This window comes from Aplidium turbinatum, chromosome 6, assembly GCF_918807975.1.
Source record: "Aplidium turbinatum chromosome 6, kaAplTurb1.1, whole genome shotgun sequence".
Taxonomy (NCBI): domain Eukaryota; kingdom Metazoa; phylum Chordata; class Ascidiacea; order Aplousobranchia; family Polyclinidae; genus Aplidium; species Aplidium turbinatum.
Genome location: NC_137477.1, coordinates 25361968 through 25377032, shown reverse-complemented (window position 1 = coordinate 25377032; position 15065 = coordinate 25361968). Strand labels below are relative to the sequence as shown.

General features: G+C 37.1%; 1 protein-coding gene and 1 pseudogene across 1 annotated transcript; both read right to left on the bottom strand.

The window, feature by feature from the left end:
- Nucleotides 1-843: 843 nt before the first annotated feature.
- Nucleotides 844-11172, bottom strand: LOC145771722 (CCR4-NOT transcription complex subunit 10-like). Its single transcript, XM_082583452.1, has 15 exons — nucleotides 10893-11172; nucleotides 10614-10738; nucleotides 9851-9975; nucleotides 9546-9626; nucleotides 9013-9200; nucleotides 8557-8671; nucleotides 7960-8146; nucleotides 6408-6571; nucleotides 5904-6020; nucleotides 5318-5442; nucleotides 4310-4530; nucleotides 4009-4148; nucleotides 2807-2854; nucleotides 1972-2219; nucleotides 844-1287 (listed from the first exon to the last, which is right to left on the bottom strand). Exons 1-15 carry the CDS (start codon nucleotides 11130-11132, stop codon nucleotides 1006-1008), a joined length of 2406 nt encoding a protein of 801 aa, XP_082439578.1. The 5' UTR covers nucleotides 11133-11172; the 3' UTR covers nucleotides 844-1005.
- Nucleotides 11173-11177: 5 nt separating this feature from the next.
- Nucleotides 11178-14106, bottom strand: LOC145771723 (NADH dehydrogenase [ubiquinone] flavoprotein 1, mitochondrial pseudogene; annotated as a pseudogene).
- Nucleotides 14107-15065: the final 959 nt, after the last annotated feature.

Genomic DNA, 15065 nt, shown 5'->3' with positions numbered 1-15065 from the left:
AAGTCCATGCTTAATTCTTTGTAAAACAATTCTTCCCAAAGCATTTATTCGTGCATGCAATGGAGATTTGATGTATACGAAGAAATGCTTTACGAAAAATTCTTTTACGGATTTCATTTCACCAACAACTGTTTACGAACAATTGTTTTACGAAGAATTGCTTTACGAAGAATTCGCCTATAACCCTAACAACTACAGTAGAACTCCGTTAATCCGGATAAAACTGGAAGTACAAATAATTTGTAATCTTTTTCTTGAGAAACAGCTTTGGATTATCCGGATCTTCGCCTATTCCGGACAAAAGTTGCGCTTTCTCTATCGCTTTATCCGGATTTGCCCGACAATTTTGCCATTTTATGCTAAAACGTAACGTGGCTTATTGCGAGAAATTTCTTATCTATTGTTTGACCGTGATTTTTGTAAGTTTTCCATAGAAACTCGTCTTCGGTAACTGCTTTCAAAAGTTTTGAGTGACTACAGTTTATTCCGACACGCATGTCTGAAGATGTAACTTTTGCCAGTGTGTTTTTGCGTTAGACGCAGAGTCTACCAATACATTCATTTTACATGCATAGCCTACTGCATTTCAAAAGAACTCTATCACTGGGTCGCTAATGTGGTGATCGCGCGTCTCGGAATTGGCAGATGACCACACTAATGCGTTCAATTTCGGTGATTTTTACCGATACCCTTCTATCTAGGCAAAGTCAGGCTTGATAGAATCGTCATCGGTTAATCCGGATCTTCGCCTAATCCAGATGGAATCGCCGGTCAAATCGAATCCGGATTAACCGAGTTCTACTGTAGGCCTATGTTTAAATAGAGTAGGTCACAACTTGCATTATTTCGTGATTTATTGCGTAAAAGTTATTGACCATAAGGCAAAAGGCTCGAGAATAAGGTATCACGTTAAAATTGTTCAGCAAATAAAACTATAACCAATATGATCTATGGAGCAAAGTGATTTCACCGAAATACATTTTAATTTGTTTTAAATCAAATTTCTCATCGCCGGCTCCTCTTTTTACTCTCAGAGCCCTTTGCTTTAACTATCCTCTCTGGCGTGACCCCGCCAGAGCTCGGCTGTGGCGTGTTCGACTTCGATCGAGGAGCACTGCTGGAGGTGGAAGAGCCCGATGATTCGCCAGCATTCCCGCCGGAATTCAAAGCGACGCTATTGGTCACTACCGCGGAAATTTGCCGAGCCGTGCTTCCGTTGTTGACACGAGACACACCCAGAGGTGGAAAACCTTGCAGTGGCATGACGAGTGTGTTGTGAAGAAGCATCTGCACAAAAACCACATAACATGAAACACGAATTCCAAAAGAAAAATAGGTGAGCTTTTCGTAGAAAGCTAAGTGATAAAATTAGGTCCCTTTACTCTCATAGGCTACTTGAGAGTTAAAAACATAACATTAGCATAAAAAAGTAGACCGAAGTCGGAAATGTCATAACCTATACAGCTGTCATACACTAGTTAATGCATCTATTATATTCTGTATGGAGATGTTAAAAACGTTTTTTGTCATCGTTTTCTTATGCTTGTTCTTTTACGTGTTTTGCCTTTCACACTACACTATTTGCATGCCTTTAATACATTTTTCAAGCAACAAAGGTTCACATTAATCAGCGGTAGAGTTCCACGCTGCCTGCCCTCGGTTTAATATTTCTATTTTACAGGCATTCAGGCTATTCTGAATAATAAAACTTTTATTTCGAAACAATTTTAACAAATACCTTGATCAAGCCCAAGACAACGCCAACTTGAAACAGACTTGAAATTGACTTTTCCCTGCTACACATATGCGTTCATCTACTTTATGAGGTGTCAAGGTGAAAGAAGTTTGTGCCATTCAAAATACAGTACTTCTTAATTTGAAAGCATATCGACAATTTTGTGCTGTAAAATTTTAAGTGGAAACCATTTCTGTTCTTTGGATTTAAGATGATATTGGGAGTTGGAAACAAACCTGTATTGCAGCGGAAATTTCATCACCACCACAGAGAAGATTGAGATAAACGCCCAGGAGGAGTGCTTGAGAAGGCGCTTGCCTGGCAGTGACCAACAAGTTCGCTTGGCGTATAAGACCTTGAGCTTTTTCATACTCGCTTCTCAGACAGTGGGCGTTCGCCAAGTTGAGTATCATGTAGCCGTGAGCACAGCTGAGATTAGTTGGAAAGTGCCAAGGCGATGGAACGGCAGCGTGCCGAGCTAACGCTATAATATATAGAAAATGAATATATTGACAATTTAAATTGTAAAATATGCTACAAAGTACAAAGATACTTGGAGAAAGCAATATACAGTAGAAAGTGCAGCAAACCTCGATTTAACGTGGCCAGAATTAAAGAAATGCTTATTAATACGACATTGAAACTACTACGACAAAACTACTACTGTACTAAAAATGTCATGTTGAAAATTCGTTACAGTCTAATCGTACATAGCGCATTAACTTCACTGTGTCGGCTGCATAGCCGAGTGGTGTGAGCCCTGGTACGGCACTCCAAAGGGCGCCGGTTCGACACCGCTCAAGAGCATGACACTTTACTTAAGACAAGTCTGAAGGTGGACACAAAGATTGGTTTCTTTGCCTTCCCGTCTACTTAATCAAAATTTCCAACAACCGGGCGTAAGCCTGGATACGACACACACACACGACTTCACTCTCGGATATTAAAAAGTTTTAGGAGTCATTAAGATACATTATACAGTTTTCTACACGGTGTGCTCTAACTATTAGAAGTAGCGAGTAAATGTGGCAACAATAATCAAAGATCACGACATTCATAAGACAATCTCACCTCGTGGTTGGTTGTTATTTCCTTGATTACCTTTTAATGTCCCATCATCTGCATCAAATTAAAAAACAACAGGTTAAGCTCAGCTAAATTTTTAAGATTTTATGTTTCGTGACCGCTGGGAGACCTCCCAATTACTTACCTGAAACTCTATACTTGCTACTTGGATAATTCTCAATTACTTGAAATTTAGAAGTAGGCCTACAGTAATATAAAAAAGCTGAAAAATAAAAGCAAATATTTATAAGCTGTCCCTTGCACGTTTTCGGTCTTCTGTGTAGTTCTTGCCTCCGGAGAGAGCTCAAGGAAATTAAGCCAGCAAATGAGCACACCTTGGAGAACATGACATGGATTTGAAAGGTCCGCATGAACAAAAGATGAGAGTTCCTCGTGATTTGGCAGAGAGCCTTGACATTATTAAAGTAAGAGCAAAAGCCTTTGCCGAAGAAATGTTACGATTTTGAAAAGTGAGAAGGTGTTTAAATACATTGTCAAGAAATTCATGAAAAACAAAGGGGCCATGTCAATAGAATTTTTAGAACTTGAATTGCTTAAGTAACTTTTTAATCTTTACTTATTACTGAAGTAAATAAAAATCCTTCACTTGAATCCAGCCCTACTTTCAATCTAGTGCATGACTGTTTCAAGTTGCAGAGTTTTTATTTTTTAAGACAATGAAAGCGTGAAAAAACAGGGAATAAGATGCTGACTCAATCGTTGGGCTCACTATGATGAATGGAATAAGAAATAAAAGTATCACATGATAAGTGAAAGTTAAAAATAGTAAGGAAGGCAACGATGAAAAGAATGGCACCAATGATAAGAAAAAGTCGAAAAAGGCAAAAGCAGCTTGTAAAAAAAAAACGAATTTAAAGAAACCTTGAACCAGGCATAACGAAAGGTAATCCACAATCTCTATTTGAAGCTATAGCAAAAACTTAGAAAGCCCCTTGGACCTTAAATGTGGCATTTTCACTAATTTAAAACTCGAAGACGCAGGTTGAAGATCAAGGTTGGCGTTTTCTTTCTATGGAACATTATTGCGGGTTGCCTCTTCAACTACCAAGTTCAGCTGAATAGAGAGCTATGAATACTTTTCAACTTCATACGATGATTATTTAACCATCGTCAAAAGACCATGTCGTTTCTCAGTTGATGACAACTAGTAGAATTCTCAAGTCATCATTATCGACAAGTGGATGTACCTGAAGTAGGAGAGCTTTTTCCGTTATCATCCAATTCCTTAGACACATTGTGAATCTTGTCAGTAGAAAGGTGCTGGATAGCTTCTGATATGCGGTCAAGTGATACCAAAGCTTCAGCCGCATACATATGCGCCAAATACCTGCCAAGATTGTATGTTAGTGTGGAAATGAGCCATTTTGGGTGTCCGACCTAGAGTAGAGATGTGTCGTTTTTTCTGCGCTCGTTTAAAAAAAACAAAAACATATTTTACTACTTTGGCGGTACGAGAAGCAGTAAAACTAGTTTTTGAAAACATATTACCTGTGACAACCAGAGAGCTTTTCTAAACTGAGCAAAGTTTGCGCATGCTCCAAAGCCACGACGGTGTTCCCAAGATAGAGACCAACGAACGTACTATTGGCCAATACAGAGGCATGTAACTGAGTAAATTGATTCCCACATATAGAACGCCCAGGCATACAAGTCACCACGGGTCGGGCCTTCTCTGATTCGGCCTTTTTGTTGCTTTTGGTATGTTCCTCCTAAACATGAAATTCATTTTAGTAATATTACAATTATCTAATCACACAAACAACAATGCCAACGTATAAAATAAAAAATGTATAAATATGATATCATTACTCGGAGAACACACAGCAAGAAACAACTCGTAGGAAAATTCAATGTTGACTGGGATGGTGCAAGGCAAACAAACAAAGGACGACAAAAAATGAAATATTTTGACAATATCAAGCAAATTACGGGAATAAAAAGCATGCCGGAAGCACTAATAAAAACAAAAGACAGAACAAAATGGAGGCAGTTCATAAGGGAGATCACAGCTGATCAAACATAATCAATCTGTTGAAGGAAGACTCGAAGAATGCTTTGGTTGGGTCCAAGGCTTTTTTCAGTGGTTAAAGTACAAGAAGACAAGGAAGCTAATCTTCGTGTTCACTTTCACACATGTCATGACGTGTCTTGACAAAAACATAGCCGCGTGATCTCGATAGACGTCTAAACGGCGTCTTCGTACAAGTAGCACAAATAAAATTGGCGATTCGAACATTTTTGGCTTCAACTCATTTTGCTGTGATTTGAGGCTCATTGGCTTTGGTCTGGTAGGTCTGGGATCGATTGCAGATCGAGACATAACGAAGAATCCAATAACGGTACCAATTGTGTCCTTTATTGCGTGAAGAAATGAAAATGAGTATTGAGTAGGGATAACAGTGATCAGATGAATTTCCCAGACCCATAATCAGTCATATTTAACATTGATTTGCTGTCTGGGCTATAGTAACAGTTAGTTGGGAAAGCAGGGTTAACCTGTTGGGTGCTTTCATCCTTGGAATTGTCCAGTGCCATATTAAGTATCGTCAAAGCGTTGCTCAAGCAAACCGATGCGAACTCCATGGTGGGAGAGGGGGACACAAAATTGTTCCCTTTTCCACCTTTGAAAACATTTAAACAGTATAATTTATTGTTTAATATGCGACAACGAAAAAAAAAACTCCTTTTTTCAGCATACTTCAATTATGTGATGGACTTGAAAACTTTGTTCTTTGAAACATCAATTTAGTTGACAGGAATACTCAAACTAACATGACACAGCAAATCAGTCCTGTTTGAAATTGAAACAACATTGAATCTTTACATTGGTTCTGCAGACATGGAATGAATGTAAAAAGACTGATGTTCTCCTTGATATGCACTGTAACCCAAAGGACAAAATCTGTCAATTTTGCATTGATTCAATTTCTGCAGATGTTGAATCAATGCAAAGGCAGATTTTGCTATCTGGAAAGTTAAAAAAACGTTTAACAACGAATATTTTCACTGTGAGAAACAAACGATGCTTATTCAAGGACGCTTTTAACTCCAAATTTAAACTTTACTTTATGACGGCTGTTACCTATGTGTTGAACCGAATTATTGACAACAATTTTCCGATGAAGATTGTTACCAATCGTAAAGTAGGCAGCAGCAGTCTGTTGGTGTGACTTCTTGTGTGAATTTTTGGAATTCAATTCTAAAAAATAAAACCAAAAAGACAGTAAATCATAAATATCACATATCTCTGCATAGTCTTTCACAATGAGCATTAAGTTCTTGCTGGTTAGAATAAAGACAATCGTTTTATTGGCTGATATTAGAACAGTCACCAGTACAAAAAGCAGCTTATGCCTCCGAATCTACTGACAAAGCAATATTTCAGTGACTATATTTACTGTACAGTGTACATGCGGTAAGTTTCATTGGCTATGCTATATTGTAGCTGTGTCACTGCGAAGAAAACCACAGTTGCAAAATCAAGTATTCACAACGATAAGCAGACGTGGTAAAATTATTCTGCAATCGGTATTGAAATGAAAATAGTGTTCTTCCACTTCACCGATTAGATAGACCTGAAACAAACCTGACGAGCAGCCTGTGCACTTTTGAATGCAGCATTCAGCCAGTCTGAGCCAGAGCCGAGGATTGGTCTGGAAACTATGCACGGTAGCAAGAAAGCATTCAAAGGCAACCGTTGGATTTCCAGCAAATAAATATTGCATTCCCAAATTGTATAGCAGCTCAAATCTAAACAAATGAAAAGTGTAAGTGCTCTGTGTGGAAGGAGCGACCTACTTGGCTTCAGCAAAGAGCTGAGTAGGCTGCTAATTATGGAACAGCGAGCATTGTGTTTCGCTAACCATACCAGTGTAAACTCCACGCTAGCCATAAAGACTTCTCGCCAGTCGAGTGTAACAAGAATCGACTCTGACAGACACTTGTTTCGCCCATTAGGCTGAGCTCATCAGTAAAGGCAAGAAGTTCAATCCGAATCAGAGTTGGGAATAATATAACAAGCCAATGAGGTTGTCCAATGTCCACTACACCAGAAGAGTGTGTCACGTTTTAAAGACTATTTCAGGGCTTTTCACTCTTTTTTTCGTGGAACATCTTCTATAATTTTTGAAACTTTTCGCACACTTCACAAATAGTGCTGTTTAATTATGTAAAAAAAACATAAAAAACTAAAAAAGAGTACTGGTTCGGTTGTGATAAATAATATAATAGCAATGTTGGGCACTGCAACTTCGCAAAAATGTGAAATAAAATATGAATTGAGCCTACAAGGCCAAGGATCTATCTATTCACCACCAGAGACAAATAGGATAATTCGTGGTGCTAGAATCAAGAATCTATTATTTAAGAATCAAGGCCAAATACCTATTTTCTAGGTTGTTCATGACTGGAAAACTCTTGACACAGTTAAATTGTAGAAATCGTTGGAGTATTCTAACAGTAATGACCTTTTGCGAAAAATTATCTATTTGAAAAATCTGTCAGAAATGCCCATAATTTCTTGTTCTCTGCTAGCTCATCATTAACAGATTTTTGTCTGCAAAAGCCACGAGGTAGCTGCCAGACTGCTGTCTATATCTTCAAAGTTCGCAGACAACTTACTTCCAAGAAAGTTTAATTGAGCAATCATAAAGGTTGTATGATCCAAACACTCTTAGGTCTTTGTTTTCTTGAAAGAGCATTCCTTATCCAGAGAGGAATTTAAAAATCCAATTAGCTGCATGCACTTGTGTGAGAACTCTCGATATCATATTGACTCTGAAGCAAAAATCGCCTCGCACTAATGTGCTATCTGCACTAACGATTATCTGTCTGTCTTTGAAGGCAGCCTGCTTTTTCTAAACTCGATAAAAGCATATTGCTTAAACGAAAAACAACGATATATTTTTTTGAAATCGGATTCGAGATCGAATACTATGTCCATTATGTAATGTTAATGTACAGGATACTTTATTAATTTTTCACAAATGTAAAAAATTATATTAGAAGCCCAGAAGTAAACTGCATGTCCTTCACATACTAATATTTATAATTAGTATATATACTCTATTTATGATACGGTATACGCTTGGATAGGCCTGGTTGAAGAGCACTGCGGTCCATTTCAATCAGACAAATACCTTCGATTCATGGATAAAACATGTAGCGGCTTGCCAATCGGAATTTGCTGGTGGCGACCCACACTGGTGCCAAGTGACGAATAATGCTGCTTTGCGGCGGCCGTTACTGCAACGTCGTTTTCATGCAAAGCTTTTTGCATGTAAAAGACGCCGAGATTGTACTTTCCCAAAGCAAAATATATCAAGGCTGAAAAACAAAATGATAAAATGGGAGTTTCAGAGCTGTTGATACCTTTCTCCACCATTTCATCATCATCATGTTCCGTCTATGAGCCGAAGGTTGGTTGTCATAGGAATAATTAGAAGTAGGAATAATTAAAAGATGACTGCAGGAACTAAATCATGAACCAACCAATGAAATACGCAATTGTTTCAATATAAGATGATTGAGATAAACGGTAAAACCCATGATCTTAGCTCTCTGAGTAACTCTTTTTTAAGTTAAGGAAGTCAATCGCAAAAAAGTGCTTTAGTTTATTAAGACTTGACAAAATAACCTTTGCTGCTTCAGAAAAAGAAGCCATCGGAGCACAGCCAATCCCTTTACGAACTTGCTCGGCGTCGAGTAACAAAAAAATTAAAAGCATTGACACTTACCAATATCATTGTAGTACATTGTCAACAGGCCTTCATTCAAGCCGTTTAAAACCGTGTTGTTTTGCGGCGGCGGTGAACCACTTAACAACTTGTAAGCCTTGTGGTTATTTCCTTTCTGCGTGACAAATTTGGTTTAAAACCAGCCAAAACCAGTTGCAGGCGGAAACATATATTGCAAAATTTTAGCTGTGAAATTACTGAATGAAAAATTTGGCAGAAAGTCGCTTCCCTTTCATTTTGCAACAAGATTACAAAACAAAGTAACACCACACATAATCACATAATCTATACTATACTGTATGATCTCAAAACTGTCATCTCATCGAACTATTACAAAATTATCTTAATTATCATTATCATAAAAAAATTATCTTATCAAGCTATCAACAATATCGTCATCATCACCATACAGAAGTATCTTATCCAGTAGTCCACTCAGTAGTGGTTGCTGTTTACCACAAATTCAAAGTTGCTCTTCAGAAATACAGACGCTATGCTGTAAGTGCTAGCTTGTGTTCCAGCAGTGGGAGGCCCAATGATATTTGATAGTGATTTAATTTCTCTCTTGCATGACTTGATAGATTTCGTTTGCAGAAAACAGCAGATATTGAGGAAACAGAGGTAATTTCGTAATGATTCTAGGTCTGTTGATAGAAAATCAACATTACAGTTAATTCTAAAAAGAGCTGTTGTACGGGACTCCAGTACGGTATTTGTAAAGCATTTTCAGAGGGAATATATACATAGTGCAGAAAAGTGAGAAAAACAATCCAGGTATCAGTACGATACGTGAAAAGACATTTATTACTTACTAATAACTCAAATTAAATGCATTATTCTAAACTAAAGTAAGAAAGAGTATAACAAAGCAAAAATATTTATATATAAACATTTAGAAAAATACAAATGTGCGAATTGAAACTACGGCATTGTAAGCTATCTAAGACAAATCCTCTTTGCGTAAATAAAGCTATGCATAATGCAACCACCTTTTTCTCCAGGATTTCCATTCTTTTTGCTTGAATCCTCAAAGGTTGAAAAGGTTTTCTCAACAGTAGATATCAAGCTGACTAAAAAGACAAACAGTTTGTCTTGATAAAAATGTTTTCACTAATCAACCACATATGTCACCACAGAAGTTACATCAACATAACTAGGTACAAAAGGCAACACACAAAAAGTGAAAGTCATTTCAGTAAGTATAATTCTACACAAAGTTTTGCAGCCAAAGATAACTTCTCAAAATCCAACCAGAAAGATTCCTTCAACACACTCGCATTGATGTTGCACTTACTTGCTTTTTCAGCACAACTGGTTTGAATGTATGTGTCAATAAGCAACAAGCAAACTTTAATAAAAAAGTAATCGTCTGAACCATCAAGATTATGGTAGATCCTTTCCAGGATGCTTTCACATTCTCTGCAAATGAGAAAAGGTACAAAGAAAAAATAATAGGGCGTCCTTGAACCAGTGTAGTAATCAGTCAAGTGCTATTTGGGAAAACAATGAACTTAAGCTTGAAATTTTTTAAAACTAAAGCAATATAACTCAGGACCGCACGATTTTGAGCTTAAGCTAGTAGGCATAATACTGGCATATTAAGGGTGGGACAATGAGCTCTGCTATTTCTATGTAGGCTATTTAGTGACTCCAAACTGGACCAAATTGGGCTCAATAAGCGGGTGGATTTATTTATAGTGGGCTTAATAAGCAGAGACTACTGTACAAGACTTAATCTCGATGGTAAGAACAAAAACATGGTTAAGTGATTGGAAAAACCGTGAAAAAAGTTCTTTCAATTAACTTACAATGTAGCAATGCAATACTCAACTTTTCCATCTTTGCTACGCCAGGAAACACATTTGGACAGTCTAGCATCTTCAACTCACATTAAAATTTAACTACAACAGTGCATACGTTGTTTTACCAGAAGAACCAATGATTTATGGCGGACGTTTAGTTTACATATACTTCAATGCATTTAGCCTCCCCAGAGAATGCTAGCATCTCGGATTGAGAAAAAGCTGTTATAATGTACAAGGTTCAGTTCAACTCACTTATATTGATGAACATTGTAAAGAAGAAAGGCATGGTTGTAGTGGAGAGCCACATAGCTATTCTTTTCACCGCAAGTCGCAAAGTCTTCATCTTCGTTGCTATGCTGCTGAATCTGTTTTTGAATCTATAAAATCCCAAATAGCAAAGTGATAGCATTCATGTAAGCACGCTATACACATGTGATGTTGAAGGTAAATGCTCATGCATGCAATTTCAAACACAACAGAGAAATTCTTCAAAAGGTTGTGTATTGAAACTGTACTTTCCTCAGTCCTCACCTTAACCAAGTTTTTTTTTAACTCTCCAACTTTTGTTTTTCCTGACTTGTAAAACTCAGTCAAAGCTCTATTGTGCATCAAACGAACATCACAGGAATGAGATTTCTGCAACTTTTTGAGAATTCCCAATGCGGCATCATATTGTTTGGCCTTGAAGAAGTCAAACGCATTCCCTCCAACATGTTGTTCGTCTTCAGTGAATGATGTGGCATTTTTGGCAAGGTTTCCTTCAGAAGTCATTTTTAGGTTTACGTTTGAACTACGTCACTTTTTCAAAAGTTTTACTGTATTTGAACAAATGTGGTTAGCAATATTACCAACATATATATACTGGCAAAGTAACCTTAGAATACTCAAAAAACTCAAAAGCAGACTGCTTTTAGAAAGTAAAATCTAGTTTAACATACAAATCGATGGTCAAAGTTTGTCAAAGTGCATCAACAATGAAGGTGAGACAGTATTATGAGTGACCAGACACAGAGGTTGTGAAACAAACAATGTTCTTTGACCTTTTTGACACCACACAGCCTTGGTTAGTGTCAAGACTGTCAAGTAAGTCTCATTACATCACTTCCAATAAAGAAAGTCAAAATAGCATCGAAAAAGGTCACAAACAATCATGGTTTAAGACTACAGTATTATTAATAGCCCGAAATTTCTGACAATATTGTGGTACTGTAGACTTTATTTAAAAAAATGAATTTGGCACAAATACACACAAATCAACAATCTTTGCCACCAAAAGAGTCACATTAGATAAGTCACTACAAGGATTTCAGAAAAAAAACGTATAAAATGGTATACAACATTCAATAAACATCTTTGCTAGATGTGATTGTTTTTACATTACTCGTACTGTCGTACATTATTATATAATCTGGTCATTTGCCAGTTACAAGAAAGGTTTGTTGAAACATTGAAAACTTTTGCAAAATACCGAAAGCAAGTCCATGTGTTTTAAGCCCTGTTGTCGTGCAAAACCAATGGACACTTGGACAGTATATATATAAAATACCTCCATTGAAGAAAGATGAGCTTACTAATTTACCAGCTGGGCAGCAATGAAAGTATACTAGAGGTAGCACAATCATAAAGCAAACTTTCACTCACATTTCAATTTTTACAGAGAATTCAGAATCATTTTATAAATCAAAATAATTTTGAATCATAAAGAAACACAAGAAATCATTTTTTCTTCAACATGCAAAGATGAAACTACTAAAGCATTTCACTTTGTCTCAATAAGCATAGTTAATAAAATTTAAAACACCACACTATGATCTAACTAATGACATGAAAGTTCAATGTTATGAAACAATTAACCTAGCCCCCTGAAAAAGTCAGTTGTGTCTGATCGACAAAACTTCGAAATAAAAGCAGATTATCACCTCATATACCTTGTGATAGTGCAGCTTAGTTTGCACCAGAAGAACGTATATAATTTTATTTAACTAAATGCCTGGTGAACAGCCTCATTCAATTTTTAGAATTTATTTATAAGTTAGATAAAAAAAAACTTTCATACACATTACAGTTTTCACTCTTCCATTGTTAATAACAATATTGGATCAATAAAAAGGTAAGGAACAGCTAGTTGTATTCAGGAAATTTGGAAATGACTAACATTATCAAATACAATAACAAACCTTATTGTAAATACAAAAGCAAAAAATATAAAAGCAAATTTTGCCTTTGCATGACTATGCAGACTACAGTCAAATAGCATCAACAATTTCTTAATTTGCTGTAAATTCAGCACAGACTACAACAGCTATGAGAGAGCTTTTGCAGCATGATATTGCTTCATACGCTCTTCTAAAACAGGCCGCATGTGTCTAATTAGTCCTTGTGCAGGCCAAGCTGCTCCATCACCAAGAGCGCAAATAGTATGGCCTTCAATCTGCTTTGAAATTTCCCACAGAGAGTCTATTTCTTCTGGATTAGCATTTCCTCTTGTGAACCTTGCAAGTGTATCATTCATCCATGTAACACCCTCTCTGCATGGTGTACACTGGCCACAAGATTCATGCTTGTAAAACTCCATCAAACGAGCAATTGCTCTTATCACGTCAGTACTTTTGTCCATGACGATTAGTGCTGCAGTACCCAAACCGCTTTGCACTTCTACAAGAGCATCAAAGTCCATAAGAACATCATCACAAATGTGTTTAGGCAGCAAGGGAGTTGACGATCCTCCAGGAATAACACATAACAAGTTATCCCAGCCACCTCTTACTCCACCACAATGCTTTTCAATCAACTCCCGCATCGGAATGCTCATTGTCTCCTCAACTGTGCAGGGATTATTGACATGACCAGATATGTTGAACAACTTTGTGCCAGTATTTCTTTCACGACCAAAATTGGCAAACCAGCCTGGACCCCTTCTACAAATAATAGGAGCAACAGCTACTGTCTCCACATTTGCAACTGTAGTTGGACACCCAAACACTCCTACTTCTGCTGGGAAAGGAGGTTTCAAGCGTGGTTTTCCTTGCTTTCCTTCCAAACTCTCAATGAGAGATGTTTCCTCACCACAGATGTATGCACCAGCACCACGATGAACAAAAATATCATAATCATAACCAGAGCCGCAAGCATTTTTCCCAATTAAACCTGCATCATAAGCTTCTTTTATAGCTACATTCAAGTTAGAAGCTTCATTATAAAATTCTCCTCTTATATAAATATAAGCAGCTCTGGCACCCATTGCTCTTCCAGCTACAAGACATCCCTCAACGAGTTTGTGTGGATCATGTCGCATTATCTCACGATCTTTACAAGTCCCAGGTTCTCCTTCATCTGCATTCACAACAAGGTATTTTGGTCGACCATCTGGAGGTCTATTCATAAAACCCCACTTCATCCCAGTAGGAAAACCAGCTCCTCCACGCCCACGTAAGCCTGATTCTTTTATTTGTTGCAGTATCCAGTCAGAACCTTTTAGAACAATTTCTTTTGTCGCAAACCAGTCACCACGCTGCATTGCACCTTTTAATTTCCAGTCATGCCGACCATACAGATTTGTAAAAATCCGATCTTCATCTTTCAGAGGGGCATTTGTGTAGCTACAATGATGGAAATGAAAACCATATGAAGCTGAACGCAGTAACGATGAAGTATTACCTCCACAAAGCGTCCGAACAAGCGTCATTTCAGTTTAAAAGTATTTTGTAACAGTATCACTCTATGTACCATTTACTAGCAATACCATACTGTCACTGAAATGCAAAGTGAACTTTGCCAAACTTGTGTTTTAATCTGTTTTAATCGGTCTTTTAATCTGAAACACTATTTGAGCTGTCATGACGTATTTTTCTTTCACCTTCTCTTTCAAAGCATAAGACAAGAGGAGAAAAAAGTGCGTATATTAGTTCTAAATTCAGCAGTTTTATTCAACTGAATCACTGGTGCGTACAATATTTTTTGGGCTGGTGTTCCCAAGGGTATGAGTTCGATACTACCGGAACCGTTTTTTTTTAAACTAAATTTTGACCCGAAGTGACTCAATCGTTAGATTGCTGCATTTTTGTGGTCAATTTTTAATTTGCGTAGCCTACAGCCCAATTTTTTATGTCTTTTCAAATATGAGAAATAAAGTTGGAGTTTTTTTAATTTGCTGGAATTTGAGAATTTCTCTGAGTAAGTTTCCGTTTGTCATAAGAGGATGTGACCGTGTTTGCCGAATTACGCATTACATTTTTGCTCTCAACAAGTTAGTTTGGTGGCTGTAAAAAGTTACAATACTTCTTTAAAAAATGGTTTCATCAATGTTCAGTTTACTTTTAGGCAGTGTTTTTAGCAGGCAATTTAGTTCAAAATAACACGCTTCCCAGCAGTATCGAACTCATACCCTTGGGAATACCAGTCCAAGCAATATTGTACGCGCCGCTGATTCAGTTAAATAAAACTGTTGAATTTACAACTTATATAGGCACCTTTTCTTTTTTTTCCTCTTGTCTTTTGCTTTGAAAGAGGTGAAAGAAAAAACGTCATCACTGGTCATTGGTCAAATAGTGTTTTAGATTTAAAGACCGGAGCCGGTCAAATAGCCACTGACAAAACATTACAATACTTGCTAAAACTAAATCATATATATAAAAATTACTATTTTCTTTTGTATTTGTAAATGTTTGCATGCTTTTTTATACATTTTGTAATGAACAATTTATA

Bases quoted from the DNA above. Each gene is read 5' to 3' on its own strand.
- LOC145771722 (XM_082583452.1), bottom strand. From the start codon at position 11,132: ATGACTTCTGAAGGAAACCTTGCCAAAAATGCCACATCATTCACTGAA. The intron at 6,021-6,407 runs GTTTGTTTCAGG...TTTATTTTTTAG, and splicing joins GTGCACAGGCTGCTCGTCAG to AATTGAATTCCAAAAATTCA. The intron at 2,220-2,806 runs GTGAGATTGTCT...TATATATTATAG, and splicing joins AAATAACAACCAACCACGAG to CGTTAGCTCGGCACGCTGCC.